The sequence below is a fragment of the Chrysoperla carnea genome, chromosome 1 (assembly GCF_905475395.1).
Source record: "Chrysoperla carnea chromosome 1, inChrCarn1.1, whole genome shotgun sequence".
Classification (NCBI taxonomy): domain Eukaryota; kingdom Metazoa; phylum Arthropoda; class Insecta; order Neuroptera; family Chrysopidae; genus Chrysoperla; species Chrysoperla carnea.
Genome location: NC_058337.1, coordinates 4,634,153 through 4,661,341, shown reverse-complemented (window position 1 = coordinate 4,661,341; position 27,189 = coordinate 4,634,153). Strand labels below are relative to the sequence as shown.

At 29.9% G+C, this 27,189-nt stretch overlaps 1 protein-coding gene across 1 annotated transcript; it reads left to right on the top strand.

Moving 5' to 3' along the window:
* The first annotated feature begins 19,209 nt into the window (after positions 1 to 19,209).
* On the top strand, positions 19,210 to 22,093 carry LOC123305450 (tetraspanin-33-like). Its single transcript, XM_044887164.1, has 5 exons — positions 19,210 to 19,494; positions 20,510 to 20,713; positions 20,781 to 20,954; positions 21,196 to 21,375; positions 21,493 to 22,093. The coding sequence occupies exons 1-5, from the start codon at positions 19,411 to 19,413 to the stop codon at positions 21,679 to 21,681; spliced, it is 831 nt and encodes a 276-aa protein (XP_044743099.1). The 5' UTR covers positions 19,210 to 19,410; the 3' UTR covers positions 21,682 to 22,093.
* Positions 22,094 to 27,189: the final 5,096 nt, after the last annotated feature.

Below are 27,189 nucleotides of genomic sequence, written 5' to 3'. Positions count from 1 at the left end.
GTACGGTACATTTTTACACCGTAAGTTTATTTAAGCCAGCACTATAAGCTTTAAAATGAGCGGTAAATCATTGGGATTTTATAAAAAAAATAAGGAAGTTCTTGCGGACCCATAGTAAACGAAACCAAACAGGTTGTGGTGATTAATTTTCATTTAAGACCCTATATATATATGTAAATCTAATTTAGATCATTGGTAGACTGTATGACACCAGAATATTGAGAATATATTTGCATTTAAAAATAATAAAATTATTCATTTTTGAACTTTGTATATCTATTAAAAATGTTTTTTTTATAGTGCTGTCGATTTGGGTCATCGAATTTTTCCATAAGGTTAAAATACATAGATAGTCAATAAATCACAAGTCTGAATCATAGAAAAATGTTTTTTATTTTCATAGGAAACCCACATTATTTCAACTATTCAATATTGCACATTGTGCTATGGAAGGTAGACATAAGGAGAACCGTCTTTTTACATTATAATTTTTTAAACGATAAGTCAGACTGACAAACTGGTAAGATGAATTCGCAGACCGATAAATCAATCATGCGGCCCGTCTTATGAATGGCATACTTAATTATTCCTCGATCTGAGATAGTTATATCAACTATCTTGGTACGAGGTACAGTGTCATCGCGACTCGTCAAGGAGACTAGAAACAGTCTAAACAACCTGGCGAAGTACAATAAAGTCAATATTACCTGGATCCCCGGACACTCTGGTTGGAACGGTAATAAGAGAGCAGACAAGCTGGCCAAACTGGGAACCACCATGGCTCCCACTCAAGAAAAGCTAGCGAGGATGCCATACCAAGAAGGTCTTAACAGATTAGGAGATAATCTGAAAAACCAACAATTAAAGGCATGGACCAGCTACGAGGGAGGGCGAATCGCCAAAAGCCTGTTGCGTGAAGGAAACTCGCTCGGTAACAGAGCCGAGGAGATTTTGAAACTAAACAGAGCTGATATTAGAGTCATCGTAGAATTACTCACAGGGCATGATAACCTGAACAAGTTCCAACATCAGATTGGCAAAAGACAATCTCCCGCGTGTGACAGATGCGGAGAAAATTCAGAAGAAACATCGATCCACTTTCTCTGTTACTGCCCGGCGCTCATACAGCAGCGATGGAAATTAGGAAACTCAGCGCTAGGCAAATCCTGGGTTTCAGTACATCAGTTGGTTATAATAGCCACTGAAAAGCGTAGCGGGGATAGAGTACAAGGGTCTATTTGGCTAGGTGCTCTGAACCATTGATTCGAGGCCCGATGCTCGAGCATGGCCCGCTAACCTCCATACCCATACCGCAACATCTTGGCACGATGAGTTCGCACACCGGCAATCAATATGCGGGCAAGTATGCGTCGAACTAGACCGGTCGAACTAGCGTTCCGTCAAGTGAATGGTATACTTTACAGTGTTTCTTACTCTAGGCCAGGGCTTCTTAAACTTTTGTAGTTCACGACCCCATTTATGATTGCAAGTTTCTTGACGACCCCATACAAATATAAAAGAAAAATAAATTAATATTTTTTAATGATTTATTTATTAGGTAACAATACACATATACATATGAAAATATATCTATAAGTTTAGAATTCGTTTAGAAACATACAAAAATCTAAAATTAAAAATTGCACAAAAAATTATAAAATTGTATTTATTATAGTTTCAAAAATAAAAGTGGATTCTGACCGTCTTAATTCTCTCGAATATATTCAAGTAGTTGCGTGGTAAGTATTAAATTAAAGTATAAGTTAAAAATTTAATGAAATGGATGTGCCTGTTTTTTATTGCATAACAAATCAAATCTTGGTGGAATGTTTGAAACTGCTGAATGTAAGACGTCTTCAACATTTTTTATCGCTGAACGATATTGGGATTTAATATGTGTTAAAGCTGTTTCTTCAGCATTAATACCTAGAAATTTTGTTGATAATTATTTCTCGGGATTATTTCGACTTTTAGAGATTGACAAAAATAAATTTATATTTTTTATTAATTCCAATAACATTTCATAATTCATAGTAAATGTTATTCCAGTTATTATAATACTCTTAATAGAAATGCAGGTACAAACAATCTTTCCGAACTAGAAGATTTTATGATATATTTATCTACGATAATTGTTATTTTATCTTTATAACAATTTTACAAGTTAAAAAACATTTTCTGTTAAATTGTATTTTTACCTCTCGCGACCCCAGAATTTTGCTACACGACCCCAAATGGGGTCGCGACCCATAGTTTAAGAAGCCCTGCTCTAGGCTAATCAACAATCCTACTCTAATAACGTAAGGGTTTAATTCTTGCTTTTCGAGTCGTTACTCACTACTTTCATGAGACGCGATTACCCGAGTTACGACCGCTAAATAAATTAAGATGTAGCTGCCATACTAAACAATTATTTATTATTATAACATTTGAATATTTTTGCATTTTACATTTTAAGTATTGTATTATTTATTATATTATGATAATAAAATGAAAAACTACCATTGTATGATTGTAAAATATAAATGTTTGTAAATTGAAATTTAAATATATTTCTAATAATTTTCTGTCACCATATTAACATTCCAAAAAAAATGTAATCAATAAAATTTAAAATTGTAAAGACCTTCAAATGAAAAATTTATAATGTACGGTATTCAGAATATTAATATCTATTACATATATAAAATGTATGAAGCATTGTTCAAATTTAAATTGTAGATAAAACTTTGAATCTGTATGATTCAAATAAGAATAATATTTAAGTAAAAACAGTTAAAAACATGTAAAAACATACGATTAACTGAGTTAATTATTGAAATACCCTGTATAGAAAGTATTGGATGTCGGTGCTTGCATTATTGTTAATGAATTAGAACATTTTTGCTAATAAAAAGCCACCAAAAATTTATTTCGGAAAAATATACACGCTTTCTTCCCAAAAACTTAAATTAAATATTAAGCCTTTTTTAAACTGTCAAAAACGCGGGCATCCAATTTGATGACGTAATATCGGTATCATTATACGAAATAATAAAAATAAGTTTGACAGATATATTCATAGACATCTGATTATAATAAATATAAATACTTATTATCTATGTTTATATTATATCCAGCTGTCTACACTGAAGTAGCTGATGGTCTAAGACTCATACCGCTATGACATCATAGCTATAGGTCACGTGATATACAGCTTAAAAGTATCATTACACGAAATAATACAAATAAATTTGACAGATATATTCATAGACATCTGATTATAATAAATATAAATACTTATTATCTATATTTATATTATATCCAGCTGTCTACACTGAACTAACTGATGGTCTATGACTCATACCGATATGACATCACAGCAAGGCTTACCCGCGTTTTAGGTCACGTGCTATACAGTTTAAAACGATTTTTAATTTTAATATTTTAAAAGAAAAATGTGCTTTTATGATTCGAAATCAGAATATTTAAGTATATTTTTACATAAATTTTAACTTTTTTCAAATTTCATGATTTATTTTTGACTAACGATTATACCCTATTCCTATAAATATACAATGTATACCAAGTAAAAACCTCTGTTTATTCCTAGAAATTCCTAGCTTGATCCTAGATCTGAAAGTATTTTAAAGACGATTATAAATATATTAAACATTAAAAGACAATTAGATATTTATAGTTCTGAGTTTTCATTGAATGAAAATTATGTTTACAATTATAAAATTTATTAATTGTAATACAAAAAACGAACAGGTAATTTATTATTTTTTAAGTGATAATAAATTAAATAATAATAAAGTAATATAAGTAATTTTTAATCAATGTAAGAGTAAATAAATAAAATTATTATAAAACTATTAAAATATAAATAATTGTGCATTTTTGTATTTTTTTTTTTTTTTTCGCTGTTATTCCTTAACATTTTATTTATTTTTTACCATCTGTGTTTACATTTGCAAGGCCTAAGGCTAACCGGTTGTCATGTTTTTTTTCTATAATGTTTATTTTTTAGTTTTATGATTGCTTTTTGCTATTTTAATTGGTTAATATTTATTTATTTATGAATACATATATTTAAATGATTTAAGTATGTTCTAAGTAATCAAATTTTCTTCATTTTTTCATTCAGACTTTCAGGGAAAACAGTTTTAGAGGGCGTTGAAAATGGATTTGAATAAATATAATTACCATAGAGATAATACTATAAAGCTGCAAAGTTACTGCTAAGCGTTCCATCGCAGTAGAGAGAGAAAAGATAAAGCTGGCGCATATAGTTGTAGCGAGACTGATAAAGATAGATAAAGTAGGCGCGTATAGCTGTCTTCGCCTCTATTATAAACCTACAATTTCTGTTTTTTTCTACTTCTCTCACTACGGTCCATAATTCACTAATCGCATTTCCTATGTCTATACCGCTCTATGGTATTATCTTTATGTTAATTACATATTATCAAATTAAACTTTATCGCCATCTATGAACATCATTGTAAAACATAAATTAAAGATTTCTGTAAAGGGTGAACGAGAAACAATTTATGGCCAGTTGTCCAACCTGAGTTTTCTGAAATACTCAATGGATTATGACTATTTTACATTTTTTTGCAATTCTTATCCCTATTTCGAATGTTATGGAAGGGGTATAATTGAGAGCATTAGAGATGAAGGTCATTATGTGGCGGGCTTTACTTTTCAACTCCAGCGAAGCGGGTGTGAAAATATAAATTCACACCCGCTTAAATATAATTAAATACATATTCAGGTGGATACCATGCTGGTTAATACATAAACCTAGGTAGCATTATATGGCCATCCGAATCATTCTCTTCAATTTTCCGCATTTTCTGCTAGTAAAGAACAAACTTAATTGTTAGAAAAGAAAAATATACCGTTTGGTAAGTTAGTCCAGTGTAACATTGCGTAGGTTCTGAAAATTTGTGTTTCAATTATTTTTAATTTTTAAATTCTGGGGGTTTTTTAAATTTTGTAAATTTCACTTGTATTTTCTTTAAGACTAAACTGCAGTTTTTGAAAACAATTTTTCTATAAATAAATGAATTATTTTTATTTTAATAAATATTATTTATTCATCCGAAAAATTGAATTCTAAAATTGTACAGTTTTATCTTACAGTTACGAAGTATCTACATCTTTTTACAAGATTTTCAGCGGACTCACACATAAGACAGAGTACGACTTGAACCAATTCACATGTGTGAATGTACAACAGATTACTTAGTGTTATTATGGTATTACTAAGTTAGTATGTAAGTTGCCGTGTAGTAAATAGATAATAGCGTTGGGATAACCAATTGTAAGCATTTCCTTAGCAAGAAAGTAAAAGTTTTCCATCTCATACTAGATTAATATTACTTATAACAAGGTGTTAAATTATATGTTTATTAAGTAGTAGTACCTACAGACCTCTGTCTCTCCCCTTGCTCTCTCCTCAGTTTGATGTGTACACAAATCAATTTTATTTATTATTGCTTTTTTTGTGTAATATATGGAATTTTTGCATATATTATAATAATAATAATAATGTTATTAAAATGGATGTGTACACTACTTCTATGTTCTTTTTATATAATATAGTGTATACACCTTTTTCTAGCGAGTGTAAGTACAATAGGATAATCTGATTACACTGTAATTAGCACTATCTTTTTCTATTTAAGGAGTGTGTAATGCACCTCGATGCAAAAAGGAACAAATTCAAGAAATACATAAAAAAAATTGAATTGTACATACATTTTATGAATATAAGTAAGATAATTATTATTATATTATTATTTACATACTATCAGCTAGTAACTGTGTGATAATTATTTATTAATTTTAATAATTATATATTGGATGGGTTTATTAAAATATGGATGGTATTCTATGTATACATAAATGTTAGTCTAGTCAACAAGTTCAAATTAGTGTCTACAAAAATGTAGACATCAATAATCTAAATTTCGAGTTCATTCGACGCTTCGAAGTGTGTCAAACTAATGTTCTAAGTTTACGTTACATACTAACATACTAATATATTAACATACCAACATATTAACATACGTATGAAGCTAATAAAAGCCACTTAAAAGAGATACTTCTTTTTTCGCTAATATTTCATAAAATATTAATATTTACAAGCATTCTTAAAGAGAAAGAAATTTCCAATAAAATAGTAATTTAGGTTAGGTTATATTAGCTTTCACATGAAGGACACACTTAGGACACACTTTTGATACCATATGTGTTTTACATTTTTACCACCATTTTCGCTGATAATTTCATTTATCAGCTCTTCAATTATTTTGAGAGGTTGAATGCACTTCTTTCATGCATCTAACATGCACTATACCAGCCAATCACAACTATTAATAAAATTAATTTTTATTGTGACGACAGGATTCGAACCCGCTACCCTAGGCATACCGCAAACGAAATTGATTACGCCTTAATCAACTGTGCTATTACAACTAACTGCATAATAATAAAAAGAAATTGAAAATTCTACACAGCAATAACTCTACCGTATTTTAGTTAATTGTACAATCAATGGCAATAAATTTGATCCATCGGATTACAGTTTTGATTACTTTTTACACCTTCAATGCGTAATCAAGAATTACATACAGTTTTATTTCAATGAATTATAAAAAATTAATGATTGATTTTTTTTTATTAAAATGATAAAAATATAATACAAAACTTTAATTAAAATTTGATACAATTGTTCTTACAATATTATGCAATTTTAATAAATATTTTATGCGCAATTACATAAAATCAATACTTTATAATATAAAAGTTTTTTTGAATAATATACAATTACCCACAAGTTTTTAATAAATTTTATATCAAAATCGGAAATAAAATGATTATTAATATTATATTTTATTAATTAAACTTTCCAAAAATTTGTTGAAGGATAAAAAAAAATTTTATAGATTAAAACATAATTTTAAAAAATGACTAGGTAAGATTTTCAACGTTTCCCGGAAAATTGATAATACCGTACAGTTTTTATAATAAAATTTTTCCGGAATGTAAACAAAATTCGATGAAAATTTTTTACTTAATTTTTCTATTTTTGCTTAAATGAATGAAAATTATCCATTGTACCAATTTTTTTATGATAAAAAAATACAAGTAGATATGTAAATAAAATTTGATCACCTTTTCAAAAAAATAAAAAAAAAAACCTTTGTATTGATGTAAAATGAAACAATTGGAAATTTGAAGTTAAACGAAACTCTCCGGAGTTAAGTATACTAATACAGATGAGTACAGCATAAATTTTAAATCCTTTGATTTGCAGTCCGCCACCAAATTAGCAACGGGTAACATACATAAGTCGCCTTATTAGGTCAGTTCGTTAAGGAGCAACTAATTCCGTGCCCGGTATGCTAAGGGTAGCTTTGGGTTCGATTCCCGCCGTCGCAACAAAATTAATTTAATTATAAAAGTTGTGATGGACTGGTGTAGTGCATGGTATATGCATGAAGGAGGTGCACTCAGCCTCTGAAATTGAGGAGCTGATAAATGTAATTATCAGCGGAAAGGTGGTAAAACACATATATGGTATCACAATGGGCTCTATAGTCTAAGTGTGTCCTTCGTGGACAGCTAATCTAACTTAACCTAAACTAACCTAACCTAACCTAACATACATAATAAGAGTAATTACGATTAGCTTATTCATACTGATGATGACTATCCTTAAGTTCTCTCACTATCCTTAAAACATGCCTCGCTTGCGAAGGAAACTTCCGTTTACCAATTTTCTACATACTCAAATTCGGTTAGCCCCTGCTTTAAGGTCTCAAGTGGTTCGATTGTTTATTCTAGATATAAAAAAATAGGTAAACATTAAAACAAAATGTAACACACTTCACAAAAAGTTAATTGAAATTTGCAATTTTGATAATTAATTTTTTTTTTAATTTTGTTGTAAAGATAAATTTGAAGGTCCTCTAAAAATATGAATTATTAAGGCAGAACGTTCATCGGACAAATTGGAGATAGACAATGTCATGCTAGAAAGTTCAAACTTAGACAAAATGCCCCCTATAAATTTATGTCTTTCCGAAGATCCATTTCCGGTTGATCTTTAATGTAGCACTTGTATGTTGTTTTCTCACAACATTAAATTAACCACGCTTTTCAATGATCATAAGTTACATCTTTTTCCAGAATTTCAACTCAATTCCTTCATTTTTCGAAAAATTATCAGAGAAATTGAGGTAACTGTGGTTTTCCTGAGATTTTGAGGTTATTTTGTTACGTTCAGGGTTCGATTTCGAAGCAAGGTCGATGCAAAAATTCATAACAAACAAGTCTTTTTTTTATTCGCCTCAATTCGATCAATAGAAGCAGAGATATAAATTGCCCCAACCGGAATCGGAAAACTCCTTTTCTCTGTTTTTTACAACGAAAGAAACCTATTTAAAAAAATTCGAAGTCTCAAAATGTTTTGAATTGATTATCACAACCCGCTAGATTTATCCAACTACTAATACAGCTCCTATTTGATTATTACGGAAGTTTTTAGAGCAGTTTGGATTTCAAGATCCACTTTTATTTCAATATTAAGTATGCAATAAAACGTAAAAAATGAATTTACAAAAATTAATCTTATTTTAATAATTAATCTCTCCGGTAATTTGGTTCGCGAGGTCAACCAAAATTAATACCTTTAATCGTAACAGATATTGATTTATCAATGCCAAACAACCACCAACTCTAGAAAGTTTCTAGAAATTTTTAGAGATCTTTTATACCTCATTGCCCCATGAGAGCAAGTTGTTAAAAAAATTATTACAAAAATCACTGATTTCGATTTTCAATATCGATTTATACTTTTTAACATAAATCAATAAAATATCAAAAATATATTTTGTAAAGAAAATCATGCCTTAATTTTCGTGTAACTATTACCATATTCATCCAACCTTAACAAGCTTTTTTTTATCACAAAATTTAATGAATCAAACTCTCGAATCGTGGATTCTATTTTTTTTCTATATTTATAAAACTGATAAACAAAAATTGATAATAATTGTTAAACACAGAGAAAAAACATTTATCAATAGATTTATAAAAGCTTTATATAAATTTATTTACAAAAAAGACAAAAAAAATAATACAATATTTAAAAAAAATAAAAATAAAAATATATACCACATAAAAATCAATTAAATACTATTTTTTATATCACAAAAATTGTTTATAATTATTTACAACGAAGTTTCAAAAATAATTTTTTGATTTGTTGAAGCATCCGTCGTCCAATTTGTATCTGAAGTATTATTTTTTGAATTTTCAGTATTATTATTATTTGTTAAACAAGATCTAGTTATATTTGAATTATCCGCGTAATCTGTTGTCTGGATAGTAGTGCCATCTTTATTTGGTAATTCACATCTAGGATATAAAAATTCTTCGTTACGAATTGATAAACGATGTCGATTCTTTTGTTTCCATCGACCAGAATGTGAAATTGCAACACGTCGTTCAAATTTCGTATCTTCTTCAATCATTTTTGTATTATTTTTTGTTTCATTAAATAAATTAAATAGAGTTCTTGTTGACATTATTTCTATATAAAAAGCACTTTACACTTTACAATAGTTGACATATACACTTTGAATCATTATTTGTAATAAATGTAACAACTTACTTTGTCAAATTTTCATGTAAGCTTAATCTATTTTAATTTTTGTTCGAACAATTGATTGCAATGACTGGACGATTAATAACAGGTATGCATTACATAAAATAAGTTTTTAATAATAATTTCTTATCAGTATCCACGTGATTATTTGCATCTATATAACACCAACATGATATCGAGACAATTTTCAATACAGTTTGATAACAGAATTATTTTGTGTTTATAATGTTGCAAATTTTTTAATTTTTTGCATCCATATTACGGATAATTTGATGGGAAATCAATAATTTTTTCATGGATGGTTTTTTAAATAAATTTTTGGAAATATTAGTTTCCCCGTAGAATACTGACTCATCAAATTAGTATATTAAATTTAGGAACTCGAATTTTATAGAGTTAAGAACTTTAGAAAACGCGTGATCGCACTTAGAAGGGAATGGATAAAATAGGAGCGTATAACTGTAGAGAGCAGATAAAGTAGGCGCGTGTAACTGTCTTTTTCTACCTCTCTCAATGCGGTCATGGGTCCACTTATTGCGTTTCTTGTGTCTATACAGATCCATTGTATTATCTCTATGGTACCAACCAATAGACATTATTTGCCTGAAGTGAAGTTTATTAAATGACTTAACTGCGTAAATCAGGAGAGGATAAGATGCATCGCGATTTAGATAAATATATTGCATTTATCATCTCTAATGTGCAGAGTAATGCCATCAACAACATTCTTAAGGATGAAGAGGAAAACATCTTCCTTAAAGAAATTGGTCTGGATGGTTAATGTCGACTGATATATTCAGGTTAGATTTACAATGTATGGTCGATGGCAGATTAAACATAAGGCGGATTAGGAAACTGCTTAGGGGTCTCAGAGAAAGGTTAAAACAGAAATGACAAATTTGTACGAAAAGAGCGCTACAAGGGAGCGCCCAGGAAGAAGACAAAATTTTATGAGAAGGGCGCACACAAAGCGCTACAAGTTGATTTACGAAGACTAAAAGAAAGAAAAAGGAGAGAAAAGGCTAGATTTTATGAGAAAGGCTACACAGAAGGAGGCACCAAGGTGATTTGGTGATTTACGAAGACTCAAAAACAACAGTGCCGGTTGATTTTCACTTTGTCTAGTGGCCCCGGAAAATTGCATTGCTTAGGGGCCCCGGCATGGATTTATCCGGTACTGTGCCTGGTATATTTCTATAAAGGCACCAGTATTCGCTTAAGAAGAGCTCCTGAATTGTCTTAAGAATCAATGCCCAATGAAGAAGCTAAATTAAAAGTTTGTTAAATGTCTGAATAAAGATTCTTTGTTTGCTGGATTTGATTCTATGAAGCTGTGAAAGATTAGTAGAGAATTAGCACTGTTGAGGTACATTCGAATCTCTGAAGGAACAATGGAAATTAGTTTAAGTGAAGAAAATTGTGGGAAACACATTATTTTATAGATTATTACGAAACTATTATTTAAATTTCCACAATTATGCAATGATATTTGCAACTTATTGAAAATTTTTGAATACCATAAAAATGCCTAAGCTATAAAAGATAAATGAATAACATCATAAACAGTATCCTACACGATTTTTGTGTTGACATACAATGAAAAAATGTTGCGCAAGGTCAACGGAACCAATGCTTATCAAAAATAATACTCGAAAAGGTCTTTGCAAAGCAAATGTTATTATTTTGTTTGAAGAAGTCGAAGGAGAAATTAAATCCTAAATTACAGACCTTCTTTAAACATAAACACCCACCACATAAATACAATTCCTATACAAAAATATTGTTCTCCCAAAGGTCAGCATTTGGTTTTGCCTTTTGTCTCAATTGCTCAGACTATTTATTGTAGAAAAAAGAGTTGGTAAATAACACAATTCAGTAATTCACTCGCTCACCGCTCTGTTGTGTATGAAATTCTATACGGAAAACATATTAAGCGTGGAATAACCATCCACAATACAAACCTTTCATCTTGTCATGATACGTTTGGATACCGAACACAAAAAGAGACAACAAAAAAGTTATCAAACTATGATTTTTATAATAAATGATAAATGTAAACAAATTATTTTGATGTTATATTTATAGAATAAGGCCTTGGAGAATCGTTAATGTTAAACAGAAAATTTTAAAACGTTTTAGTTTAAATACATCTGACAGTATTAAATTATCAAAAGTGCAGTTTAATACGTATAATCGCTGATATTTAATGAAATCAGAAATAGATACAAAGTCTCATAATCTTATGCGATTTAAATGAAAGTGATTAAAAATTTATTAATCCTGGGCATCATTATATTGGCGAAAGTTTTCGGCTTGGAATAACCCAAATACAAGAGTCAAACACATTTGGTTTAATAAGAACCATTAAAATGGCGGGGTTGTTCACATACTTAAGGTGCAAGATAAACGCTGGGTGCAACGATATGCGAACTAGATTCCATAAAACCATATCAGAGAAAAGAGACGTCTACGAAAAATATGACATGAGGACATAGTGAAAAATGCAGGTGTTGAATGGATGAGCCTGACTCATGATAGGACACAAAGGTATCTGTTGTAGGAGGCTTTTCTATTCTGAGCTCCCTTACAAGTCTTATAAACTCTTACATTGATTAAAAATCTGTCGTTTGTTTTATGGCTTAGAAAACCCATGATAGGAGGTTGAAGTATACGCCAATCGACGATAATTCAGAGAATAAGTGTAAACGAATTCAGTTAGATATAGTGGTACTGGCTAAATTTTACCTGGTGAAATATCGACAATGGAAGAAGTGAGAGGAAAAACAATGCAATTGGGAGAAAAATACGCTAGCTTATTTACACCAAGTATATTTGAGGGTTTCTTAGAGATACAATTTCGAAACCAAGACACTGGGATAAGAAATCCTATTGAATAGTGTGAAGACTTTAGTTTTTTAACCAGATAACGAGAGTCTATGATTCTTCTGGATAATCTGCACGCAAATTAACAATAGTTCCTGAAACGACGTACACAATTATTACGAGCAAACAGTCTGCAGAAAAAGTAAAAGCTTAATAATTGATTATATTATGACAAAAACTGCTACAAAGTCTTTTCCTATGGATATGACTAAAGTTTCAAGTTTTTCTATCGCCTAGAAAATCACCTCTCTATCCTACATCGCCGAGGCTTGTTTTTTTAAAGCCAAATATGAAGTTACCAGAATGACAAACAATAAACGTATCGCTAAATTACACAAACAATAAATTATATCTACCTTCAAAATGTACATATCCTTTTGATGTTATAATGAAATTAGTACTATTTTTAGTGGGCAAATAAGTTTCAAACACAAGTTAATTTACCTTGAAATAATAAGTAAAACAGTTTTATAAATTTTATGAAATATTAATTTCTTTGTAAATTTTTGTATGCAAATGCTTTTGTTTATATTAGAATGGTACCTAGGCTGGAAAATGGGTCATGACTTGGCTCTGGTAGTTACTCATATCAATTGTTTGAGAGATTTATTTAAGAGTCTTTTAAACGTACTACATAGCCTAACATTTCCATCTTTATCAACGAACGAGACACACTATTAAGCTTAAATTAAGCTAGATTAGATGTCAGCAGTTGTTCAGGAGATATAAATTCATGTCATATTCCCCATTGTGATTCTTGAAGAAGGGTTCGTCGCATAAAAAGCTGCAACTATTTCTTGTAACCATTTTGAGATGTTCACGAACAGCAAAAGAGACTTGATGTCCACAGATTTTATCCCCAAGAGGTCGTTAAAGAAAATAGAGGCAAAGAGATATAAAAATATTCTAATTGTTATATCTCCCAGTAAATTTTGCAATAAATATTATTGAAAATCATCGTAGAAAGCTAGAAATGTCTTTTGAAGAAATTTCGACAGTCAATTTAAATTCCAGGTAGAAATTTCGACCAATTTTTGTGCAAGATATTGGTCTATATTATTATTATAACTACAAACAATATTCAAAATGGTTTGATAACAATCGTCAAAATATTTTTGAGCTAGGTAAATAAATAAAAAGTGTGTGTTACGCACCATTGCTTTCCATCAATGCATAACGCATCATTTTTTAAACTTGATGCTGTCATCAAAATCCAAAAAAATTTATTTTGCTTTATCACATCCAAAATATATCAAATTTTGATCAACCAAGTATGAAATTCTACTAAAATTGAATCATACTTTTCAAATTTGTGGTCAAATTAAACCTATCTTTAACAGTTTACAAGAAAGTATTGTCCTCGATTTGAATTTGAGCTCAAAGGTGAACAGTAGCGAAAAACTAACAACACAGATGAAAAATTAAACCCAAACTTAGTGGGTTTCAAAAAAAATTCCATTCAGATCCGATAAAATTTGGCTGTACTATCAATAAAATCAATTTTTTAAACTTAATGACGTCATCAAAATCCAAAAAGGATAACTTTGCTCTATCACATCCAAAATATATCCAATTTTGATGAACCAAGTATGGAATTCTACTAAATTTGGGTCAAACTTTTCAAATTTGTGGTCAAATTGAACCTATCTTTAACAGATTTCAAGAAAGTTTGACCCTCGATCTGAAATCGGCCACAAAGATGAACAATAGCGAAAAACTAACAACACAAATGAAAAGTTTGACCCAAAATTAGTGGGTTTCAAAAAAAATACCATCCAGATCCGATAAAATTTGGCTATGTTATCAAAAAAATCAATTTTTTAAACTTAATGACGTCATCAAAATCCAAAAAGTTTAACTTTTCTCTATCACATCCAAAATATATCCAATTTTGATGAACCAAGTATGGAATTCTACTAAATTTGGGTCATACTTTTCAAATTTGTGGTCAAATTAAACCTATCTTTAACAGATTTCAAGAAAGTATGACCCTCGATCTGAAATCGGACACAAAGATGAACAATAGCGAAAAACTAACAACACAGATGAAAAGTTTGACCCCAAATTAGTGGGTTTCAAAAAAAATTCCATCCAGATCCGTTAAAATTTGGCTATGTTATCAAAAAAATTAATTTTTTAAACTTAATGACGTCATCAAAATCCAAAAAATTTAACTTTGTTCTATCACATCCAAAATATATTAAATTTTGATGAACCAAGTATGGAATTCTACTAAATTTGGGTCATTCTTTTCAAATTTGTGGTCAAATTAAACCTATGCTTAATAGATTTCAAGAAAGTATGACCCTCGACCTGAAATCGGCCACAAAGATGAACAATAGCCAAAAACTAACAACACGGATGAAAAGTTTGACCCAAAATTAGTGGGTTTCAAAAAAAATTCCATTCAGATCCGATAAAATTTAGCTATGTTATCAAAAAAACAATTTTTTAAACTTAATGACGTCATCAAAATCCAAAAAGTTTAATTTTGCTCTATCACATCCAAAATATATCCAATTTTGATGAACCAAGTATGGAATTCTACTAAATTTGGGTCATACTTTTCAAATTTGTGGTCAAATTAAACCTATCTTTAACAGATTTCAAGAAAGTATGACCCTCGATCTGAAATCGACCACAAAGATGAACAATAGCGAAAAATTAACAGCACAGATGAAAAGTTTGACCCAAAATTAGTGGGTTTCAAAAAAAATTCCATCCAGATCCGATAAAATTTGGCTATGTTATCAAAAAAATCAATTTTTTAACTTCATGACGTCATCAAAATAAAAAAAAATTAATTTTGCTTTATCTCATCCAAAATATATCCAATTTTGATCTACCAAGTATGGAATCCTACTAACTTTGGGTCATACTTTTCAAATTTGTTGTCTAAATTAACCTAGCTATAATAGATTTCAAGAATTTGGAGTCCTGGTCCCGAAATTAAGCCCATAAATGATAGCTAGCAAAAAACTGACATCAAAGCTGAAAAGTTCGAGCCAAAATTAGTGGGTTTCAAAAAAAATTCCAATAAATTCGGATCAAATATGCCTTTGTTATCAAAAAAATTAAATTTTTTAACTTCATGACGTCATCAAAATCAAAAAAATTTAATTTTGCTCTATCTCATCCAAAATATATCCAATTTTGATAAACCAAGTATGGAATCCTACTAAATTTGGGTCATACTTTTCAAATTTGTTGTCAAAATTAACCTTGCTAGAATAGATTTCAAGAATTTGGAGTCCTGGTCCCGAAATTAAGCCCATAAATGATAGCTAGCAAAAAACTGACATCAAAGCTGAAAAGTTTGACCCAAAATTAGTGGGTTTCAAAAAAAATTCCATTCAGATCCGATAAAATTTGGCTATGTTATCAAAAAAATCAATTTTTTAAACTTAATGACGTCATCAAAATCCAAAAAGTTTAACTTTGCTCTATCACATCCAAAATATATCCAATTTTGATGAACCAAGTATGGAATTCTACTAAATTTGGGTCATACTTTTCAAATTTGGGGTCAAATTAAACCTATCTTTAACAGATTTCAAGAAAGTATGACCCTCGATCTGAAATCGGCCACAAAGATGAACAATAGCGAAAAACTAACAACACAAATGAAAAGTTTGACCCAAAATTAGTGGGTTTCAAAAAAAATTCCATCCAGATCCGATAAAATTTGGCTGTGTTATCAAAAAAATCGAATTTATATACCGAAATTATATATTTTTTACTGTTGGATTGGGTTGGGTTTAAAACAAAAAATTTAATTTTGCTCTATCACATCCAAAATTTATCCAATTTTTATAAATCAAGTATGTAATCCTACTAAATTTGGGTCATACTTTTCAAATTTGTGGTCAAAATTAATCTAGCTATAAAATATTTCAAGAATGTGGAGTCCTCGTCCCGGAATTAAGCACATAAGTGGTAGTTAGCAAAAAACTGACATCAAAGCTGAAAAGTTCGAGCCAAAGTTAGTGTGTTTCAAAAAAAATTCCAATAAAATCGGATCAAATATGCCTCTGTTATCAAAAAAATTGAATTTTTTAACTTCATGACGTCATCAAAATCCAAAAAATTTAATTTTGCTCTATCTTTCCCAAATTTTACCCAATTTTGATAAACCAAGTATGGAATCCTACTAAATTTGGGTCATACTTTTCAAATTTGTTGTCAAAATTAACCTAGCTATAATAGATTTCAAGAATTTGGAGTCCTGGTCCCGAAACTAAGCCCATAAATGATAGCTAGCAAAAAACTGACATCAAAGCTGAAAAGTTCGAGCCAAAATTAGTGGGTTTCACAAAAAATTCCAATAAAATCGGATCAAATATGCCTCTGTTATCAAAAAAATTGAATTTTTTAACTTCATGACGTCATCAAAATCAAAAAAATTTAATTTTGCTCTATCTCATCCAAAATATATCCAATTTTGATCAACCAAGTATGGAATTCTACTATATTTGGGTCATACTTTTCAAATTTGTGGTCAAATTAAACCTATCTTTAACAGATTTCAAGAAAGTATTACCCTCGATCTGAAATCGGCCACAAAGATGAACAATAGCGAAAAACTAACAACACGGGTAAAAACTTGACCTAAACTTAGTAGGTTTCAAAAAAATTCCATCCAAATCCGGTAAAATTTGGCAAAATTTCCCACACTACACATGAATTCAGTCACGCATGTCTTAAACCAATTATTAATCAATTACATGTATTGGAAAAATAAATTATAATTTTTAATGGTCATATAAATTTTCTTTGCTTTCGTTATAAACACGTATAGTTAATCATGTTTATCATAGGTGGACTAAGAATTTTTGCGCCCGAAAGTAGTTTAAAAAATTAGAGAATTAAATTATATTTTAAGGACTCTACAACGTAAATTTTCTTTAAATTCTTTAGTAGGACAAAATTTTTTAAAATGTACTTACTAAAAAGTCAAATTATAAAAAATTAATTTATATCACAGAAAACAAAAATTGATAACACTTTAATTTATAAACAGTTATTTTATTATTGACAAACATATAAAATATATTTAGTTTTAATGTATAAAATATAAAACTGATAATGTTTTCTCGGAAGTTGCATAATAATATAAGTTCATAACGAGTTTAAAATCATTTTTATTTTATTATATATTCAATTCTGCGAGTTCTTTTTTCTATTTAATCAAGAAATAAAAATATATGTATTATAAACGTATATAATACTTTTTATCAATTTTATTAATAAATAATATTAACTTTATCAATTTAATTAATTTTTTTTTTCTTATTAATTTCATTATTTTGTATAGTTATCATAAAAATATTTACGACCTATATTTTCTTAGAAAACAATTAAATTCTACTTTTGTAAATTATTATTTTTTAAATAATTTTGTTTAAATATTTAAATAAGCTATTTGTATGCCATCTGTCTACGTTTTTTGATTTACGTCAGAAACTTTATATAGGTGTCACCACTTGACAGATAATCTACATTTGTCCATGATCTGATTTTTTAATAGTGCAGCCAGATTAAATTGAAAAGGAAATCATTTGATTACCGTATTAACCAATGCTACTGGACATGGTTTCAAGTCTCATTTCCATGAAAACACATTGTAAACTGTGTTAAATTTTTAATGAAAATGATTCAAGCATGTATTCTGCACTTGGTCGTTCAAAATAAAATCTTCCTTTGTACGTACGATTTATCGTTGAGATGTTCAACAACAGATGTTTAGTGGATTGCTTTGGAGAGAATGTTTGAGTTTACTTGGGTTTCTGAAAAGCAATACCATTGCCCAACACGCTAAAATGATAGGAGATCATTTAAACCTCGAACCGCAAACATCGACTGCAGAACACTTCAAGATGATGAAGGGTTAAGGAAGATGGAGAGTTTGTAATACATGTAGTTGCATGTTAAATTTACATCAAAGAAACAACACTAATATAAGAAAAATTTTGTATGCCCATTTTTTTTTTTTACAACCATTTCAATTAATATTTTAAGCTGTATTTAATGGATGTTCTATACATGATATTGGAGTAAAAGGTAGCGAATAGAAGTTAGAGAGCATAGAAAAGATACTTTCTGCCCCATACGATCTGAATATTTTGAATTCGCGTACGAAAAAGCAGGCACTAGTAAGGCAAGCTACGAAAACTGGTTTACGATTTCGTTCACGCAGAATACACTAACTATAAATTAACACACTGAATTTAGATACTAAAACTCAAAAAAACAAATTTAGAAATGTTATTCTTTCCTCGATGGAGTCTATGCTTGATCGCTTATACTTAAATATCAAGCTAATAAAGGGCAGTACATCCTGTACCCTTTTTTGGGGAATAAATTATCAATTTTATTACTTTCTTCTTTTGTATACTATAGTTGATCGATTTTTAGTTAGCTTACTAAACTTTCGACCCATAAAAATCAAAGTCACCTGACAAAATCAGCATTATTGGCACCCTTAAACCACCCAATATGCGGAATAGCGTGCATTAACCTGACTTGACTATATGTAGATGATGTAGATTGTACAATAAACACCAAAGTTGAATTAAGTGCACTGTAGTTAGTAGATGACAAGTCATAGACCTTCTAGGTTTTGACAGATGTAATCATAAATATATTAATATCGTATAATTTTTTTAGTGTTTTAGAATTATTTTTAATATATTTTTGACTGATTTTTATAATAAAATTAGCATAAATTTTAACTTTTTAATGTAAGTGATACAAGTAGAGGTTATTTACTTACAAGTTATATAGTAAAGTGCGTTAAGTGTGTGAATGGTATAAAATCAAAACAAATAAAGGAAACGATACCAAATAAATACTAAGAAAAAAATATGAATCGACGAAGAACAAATAATTTTACCTATGTTAGTTCATGTGTAAAATATATGATATTTTTGCTAAATTTTATATTTTGGGTAAGTATATCAGAATTAGAACCATACAAAATTGCGTTCAAGTTTTGGTTTTAAAATGACTCATTTTGTGGTTTACCTAAATCATATTTTGAATATAGTGTGTGCTAAGCAAATCTGAATATTGGAGATATCTCGGAAAATAAGTTATTTCTGTTGATTACTTGTTTTGAATAGAACAAATACTTCAAAATGTGTTGAATGAGATTTTTTATACTTTTGATTAAAATTTGAAATTCGAAATATGTATTTTTTCAGTTTTTCTCAATTTTAGAAGGTATATTCATCATTTAATTGCCTGTATCAATGCCGTTTTCTTTCAGTGTATCAGTTTGGTTGAAAAATTATTAATAAACGTGGCTAACCAATACCCGCTCTTTTTGAATGGGGGTGCTAAATTAAAAGAGGCACAGCGAAGTATTTTCCAACCATAAGTGTGGGGAAATATATATCGAAAACGGTGAGGCTAGGCAAGAAATGCCAAGAGTCAAGAGAATTTTTGATCAGAACCACAAAATAATCAGCAATCTTGGAAACAGCTCCAACGATTTTCTTGAAAATTAGTATGGTTTTTTGGGTGAAAAATCGATCTAGTAGGGTTTTATTTTGAGAAAACGTCGTTTTATCCGCGTTTTCAGGTAAAACTGAAACGTTGACTGTAAAATACGACTCTTCCTGACATCTATTGGTGACGAAATAAAGTACATTACCGGGGCATTCAAATTAGTATTTGTGTGCATTTTAAATGGTTCTTACTGATATAATTTGTGCCTTTTTAACCCAAAAATCCAAGTAAAGCTTGGTTATCCAGGTACTAATATTCAAAATGATCTAGGAACTAAGACAGATTTTGTCTATAAAACAAACACGTAGGATTGTCTGAACACCTTTAGGAGCGTTTTCCGTCGAGAAACATCAAATGGAAGTAACATTTTGATTTGATTTGGACGCAATTTTTTTTATCCATCTTAATTGGGCCCAAAGAGCTCATTTAAAAGGAAATAATTTTCTGTTTTAGCTTTTCGGTGGATTACTCATAGGCATAGGATTATATGCATTCCTAGATAAATGGACATTGACTGGTTCCATAAAATTAGAAACAGTTTATGATGTAGTTTTAAATATATCACTTGTAATGGTCATCACTGGAGCGGTTGTATTTCATGTCAGTTTTGCTGGATGCGTGGGTGCACTTCGTGAGAATACATGTTTGCTCAAATACGTAATAAAAAATTATAAAAACAATATATTCAAGAACCCAAAATAAATCGTTCCTCCGTTTTTTTCAGTATTCCTTATGTTTATTAATATTCTTCTTATTGGAAATGGCAATTGCAATTATGGCTTTTGTATTTCCACATACTATGCAATCAATGTTAGAAGAAAGTTTCACGGATAAAATTATCCATACTTATCGAGAGGATGCTGATCTACAAAATTTTATCGACTTTGCTCAAAAAGAGGTAATTTTATATGGTTTAATTTTATGCAATCATTCTTACAGTTCAAAAGGGGGAATTTCCGTAAAAAGCAATTTGAATTTAGTATTTTCCATATTTTACAACACGGGTTTGCAACTCAGGTACATGGTAGAGCAATGGATTACAATGCCAGAGATACCGAGTTCGAAGCTCAACATTGGCAATACAGTTTTTTTTTTTTTAAACTTTTGACGATAATAATTTTGTTTATACTTTAATCTAGTTTCGCTGTTGCGGTTTAAGTAATGAAGGTTATATGGATTGGTCTAAAAATGAATATTTTAATTGCTCATCTCCTAGTGTTGAAAAATGTGGTGTGCCATATTCTTGTTGTATTAATGCCACTAGTATCAGTTCTGGCTTAATAAATATTATGTGCGGTTATGGAGTCCAAACTTTACCGGTAAGTTTTACTTTTATTTTATCCTGATTACCAACGATTGGGAATTGGTTACGCCTTAACCAACTGAGCTAATACGGCGACGTATAAGGCTAAATTTGACTATTTTTTATATTTCAGGTTGCTGAAGCCAGTAAAAAAGTATGGACTTCGGGATGTATTGAAATTGTACGTTCATGGGCTGAAAGAAATTTATATTTCATAGCTGGTATTGCCCTCTGTATTGCATTATCACAATTATTCGTTATTTATTTATCAAAAGCATTAGAAGGACAGATTGATTTACAAAAATCAAGATGGCAAACGTGAAATATCTTTATCAAGGCTGTTGGGCCTTGTGATTGTATGTAAAAATTGAAGAAAAAACAAACAACCAAACATTTTTTAAAATTATTTTTTCTGCTATGGAACAAGAATATTTTTATTAAGGATTCTTACATAAATTTCTTTTTTAATTTTCGTCGAGTTTTTTAGTCGAAATTTCGTTATAAACTTTAAGGTGATCCTGTAATAAATCGAATTTTAACGCTCCGTTTCTCAGACATATACCTCTATAACAGCGGCCATCCACATCATTGATTTTAATCTTTATTTATTAAACTACATTCGATTACAATAAAATGTTTATGATGTGGGTGAAATCGATTACGTCGTTCTTATCAAAGAAACGACAGTGTGGTCAATTTACCGGCCCATTCATTATAATAGACCCTTTTCATGAAAAACATATGCTTTTTGATAATTTTTTATGAAAATATAGGTCGATTAGAGCCTGTAACTCAAAAATTACGCATTTTTAACAATAAGACACTATGAAAAAAAATTGTTAAAAAACAATATTTGAAATATTTTAAAACGATTTTTTTTTTGCTCCACGTGATCTGTGATGTCAATCCGACAAGCAATGACAATAAAACAGTGTCAACAGTTGTATTAATATATCACTACTATCAACTTTAAATGACGTCAAACCGACCTTCGTGTAACATCGTGTGTTTCCGAATCGTATTTGCCAATTTGAATTTTAATGATTTTCATTGTCTGTTTTCTCGGTCATATGGCTTCAAAAAAATCGGGGGAAAAAATTAGCCCATTTATCAAGACATTTACTTTCATTTAAAAAAAATGTGAAAAAGGTCTATTAATTAGACTGTCGCTGCCTGGATTCGAACCCGCTACCTAAGGCTTCGTAGTCAAACGGTTAAAGTAGATTGCGCTTTAACTCGCTCGGTCACTTAGTTTAACTTTTTAACTGATTCAACTGTCCTAGAAATCGAATTTTTCATGGATCATCTTAAAGCATTCTACCAAAATTGTTGAAATTGTTCGAATAACGTTAAATTTTTGTTATTGTAATGTTGAAATTTTTGAAAAATTAGAAATGACAATAGTTTTAAAAATCAAATTTTTTTCTTTCAGCGCGATTAGCTACTGAAACATTATTGCATTTTTTATTTTTATTTTAACTCGGTCCTAATTTTGCTGAAACAGTTCAAAAGGAGAGGAATGAGTTCAGAGCCATATCTTCGCCATTTAAAAATTTCTGTTTCTTTACATTAAATAGGGTTCTCATTTAGAATTTCAACGGTGATATTCTTATCCATTCTCAAAGAGGAACGAATTCATCTCTAAACTCGTTTCAATTAAATTAATTTCAGAAAATTTTCAGTATCTAATCGCGCCGAAGAAACTGTCTATATTTGGCTCTAAAGGCTGATTTTATATTGTTTGATATTATTTTATTAATGGCGCTAAAAGATTCTATATATATTTATTGTTTATAATTAACGCCTAATAGCGTCTATTATAGAATTCTATAAATTGTTTTGTATATTCGAAAAAAAAATTACAACGTGCTAATTAACGCACAGATTAAGGTATAAATCTTATCCGCATCTAAATCGATACGTAGATCTACTGAATCTCAACCATTATAGCGCTTTTTAACGAAAGGTATGTATGGCCAGCAATACCCCCCTTCTAACGGCGTTCCGTCAAGCTATTTATAAAATCACGACACGCTACGCCACGCGTGAAGCTAAATCATTGTAAAACTCTTTTATAAAATCGCTTTAGCAGCCGCAGCCAAAGTATCTAGGGTACGATAACCTCGATTCCGGGGCGGAGAAGTCAGTTTATACCTTTAACAGAAATATACATCACATATTATGTAAGAATCTATACTCTTTCTTAGAAACAATTTTGTATTTAATAATAAATATTGATTTTATACTTTTTTAATCATTACTATAGGCATTTTTTTTTAATGTAAGTATTCGCCATTTTGGCATTATTATCATCTACAGTCTTTAGCTTCAGGCCACTTTTTTACAAATGATTATTAACCGTAGGAAAATTTGATGAATTCGTTATGGTGAAATTAAAACATATATTTTTTTTTTGGTAATTCTGGGAAATAGGAAGTTTTCTATTTGGCTCTGAAAAGTTTTAATTTCGTTACAAGCTTTAATTTTCCAGAAGATACCCACAAAAAGTATAAAACTATGTATTAACAGAAAGCCATCTATAATTATGGATAAAAATTAAATAATACAACTATTATGAGATACAGCTTGATAATAGACATACAGATAGACATCGAAGTCTTAATATTAGAGTCCGGTTGGTTACCTTTAAGTTATTGAACCCTAAAAGCGGTTATTAATCAATTGTGATGCAAAAACCACCCATTTACTTTATTTTTTTTAAATAAAAAATGTTTTGAGCTCACCAAAACAACGCCACATACGAAATATCCCTCGGTTTTGTAAAAAAGAACCTAGGACTGTAGACTACTATTTACTATTATTTAAAAAAAATATTATTATCGTTATTGTATTAATTTTTACTCCAGATCTGTAATACCGATTGTGTAACTTAAACATTGATATAACGAGTATTATTTATCAAACGGATAAGGTTATGTTTTATTTTCGAATTGTATATGTCGCAGCCAACTAGCTTAAATATCCGTTCAATGAACAGGCTAGGCTTTTGACTAAACTAGCGGCTTGAATGATATTCAGCCCTAGATATTCCTGCCAAATGAACAATTCTTCATAATTTAGTTGTAGTTTCATTTCCAGTTTTTCCGTTTATTTAATTTCATTTCAACTCTAATTCAAGATGATTGATTGCATTTAAATGTTACACAATCGGATGAACAATTTTATGTAAGATAAAGAATGAGAAGTCACAAAACTGTTTTCCCGGTCATATGAACTGGTATTGACACTTTCTACTAAAAAATTTTAGTCTATAATATTTCGATTGGGAAGAATGTTGCTTTAGTTTCATTTTTTTATGAAATTTAGGAACGATTATATTATTGGGATGGTGATTGGTGTTGGGACACAAAAATAATAGTGTGTTGTTTATTTTAAAGAGTAACTTCGAACGGTGTATCTAAGTCTACTATTTATAGAAATTTTTGTCGTTGCTTTGCAGTTCGTGTTCTTTCAAGTTGGACAATCATTCATGAATGCAAGTATACTTTATGGAAAACGCACTTTGAATTCTGGTGAATAAATGATTCAAATTGTATATTAAGAAAATCATAATTATTTCATTGGGGGAGGGGGTGTAGTACGTAAAGGGGTTAATACTAAAAGAGAAGGCGGGTTGTTTTTACATGTGGTATTTGAATTTCATCTTTTCTGGAATGATTGGGACCTTGGACACTCTGCTTTGACCTCATAGAGCCCTTGTCAGCGGGAGTCTTTTTAGATCGAACCAATGCGCAGAAACCTTTTATTAAGATCCGGCCACCTTCGGATCATTTTTTACACACAATCTTGAAGTCCTTTGGCAGTAGTTAAGGAATTTTAGAGGCGCTTGAATGGCGGGGCTTGGCCACAGTATCCAATGTGAAAGAAGGACTTGAACCCACCAATGATTTATTTTTATCTTCAATAGAGTGAGGTCATTGACTATTTACTAATCTTTCCAAAATTAATCAACCAAATTTTTTATGGTTGATTCTGACTGTAGATAGGAGTTTCAAAGAGATGTTTTTCCAGTTAGAAAAACAAATCTAAACCACGGTGTGACTGTACTAAGCAAAGTTCTGAGAAATAAACAACAGAAATTACTCGTGTCGAATATCTTTTCATATGACTGTGCTTTTTTTTAATGCCAATGAACATTTCTAACCTAAATTTACTTGTATAATGTGATCTTAGAATATTTATATAATTCGTGTGTATACATATATTATGTAATAATATAATTTTAGTCTAATAAGTATATAAAAAAAAAGTCCCTCCTTTAATAAAAAAAAAAACAAAATTCATTCAAAAAAGATCAAAAAATTAAATGAAAAATTGAAAATGATATTTTAGATGTTATTATTATTATTATACTCTAGAAATTAGAATTGTATATCGTACGTAAAAAAATTTAAAAAAGAAAAACGAAAGAAATAAATGAAAATTAACTATCTTTGTTAACATTTTCAATTGTAAAAAAAAATATTTGGAATATATACATTTTTGAAAAAAGTGAATAGTTGCGTTTTTTTTCAATCCATTTATTGTAGATTCGCTTAGATTTTTGCAGCTGTCTCAAGATTTTAACATGGGAAGGGAAGTGAACTCACTGCTACATCAGATGTTTTCAAATCAGAAATATCGTCCAAGAACAGTAGACTCTACCTTCTAGAGAGCTTCTTATAATCCTTCTCGTTATGGCAGTTTAAAGGTTTTGATTTTAGTTTCAAAAAAACCATTCCAACTAGCGCTAACTCAACCCCTATTAACGAAAATAAACTCATTGCGTTATTTTAAATTGGTCTGGGTTGAGTTAGCCCGAGTTGGGGTGGTTTTTGGCCTTTTTTTGGAAGTGAAATTTACAATTTTACTACTTTTTTTACAATCTGACGGGAATTGAATATTACGGTAACATATATACAGTGTGTGTAGCATTTAAGATGAAAACACTTTCATATTTTCGTTATTTATACGAATATCGATTTGAAATTTTGCAGTCATACAGGGTAATGAGTCAAATTTTTGAAGATATTTAACCCAAACTGAACTTTAAAATCAGCCTACTAGAGTCAGAGATGGTTAGAGATATCGAAAGTAATCACAATAAAAAGTGGCTTAAATCATCAATATTTTCAAGCGTTACAAACTTGGGACTGACTTAGTTGGTATAACTTGATATATTTCGTATATCCATGGCATAAAGATAAAATCAACTTCATTTAAGGACTAAATGAATTATTTTCAAGATATCATCGAAAATCTGTCCTGGAAATGGGAACTTAGATCGATACTATATAGGGCTTCGAGCGATAGGTACCTTAGAAAATATTTGTGTTTTTGGGTCAAAGTAATTAAAAGCCCAAGACTTATTAAATTCGGAAAAAAAGTCGTTTGACACATCTAGAAAACTTTGCTCCATTTTCGAAAAAGCATAGTACATAAGGTAATTTTGAATCAAAAAATTCAAAAATTGGATTCGTTTAATGATTGGATGCATAGTTTTGAGAAGACCTCCAAAGTCCAATACGAAGGGCGATTTCTCAGATTGATTTCAGGCAAATTCTTTATAAAAAAATTGGTCTAATAGTCAAATGAACGGGGTTTTCGTGACAATTGGTTCTCATTACTCTGAAAACCGAGGCAAACTTTTTCCATTCAAATACAGTCTAACAATAAATCAAAAACTTCATCACGTTGTTGAAACTGTCGAAAATCTTACTTGAGACGACGAAAAGAACATATACAGATAAAACTCGAATAATTGGCGCCATTTTTTAAACTAATGTTTTTGATTTTCACCATTCAAATGTCACTGTCCAAAATTCAAAAA

Excerpts from the sequence above, each read along its gene's own strand:
- LOC123305450 (XM_044887164.1), top strand. The coding sequence starts at position 19,411 with ATGAATCGACGAAGAACAAATAATTTTACCTATGTTAGTTCATGTGTA. Across the intron at positions 20,714-20,780 it reads ATACATGTTTGCTCAAATAC|TATTCCTTATGTTTATTAAT; the intron begins GTAATAAAAAAT and ends CGTTTTTTTCAG. Across the intron at positions 21,376-21,492 it reads ATGGAGTCCAAACTTTACCG|GTTGCTGAAGCCAGTAAAAA; the intron begins GTAAGTTTTACT and ends TTTATATTTCAG.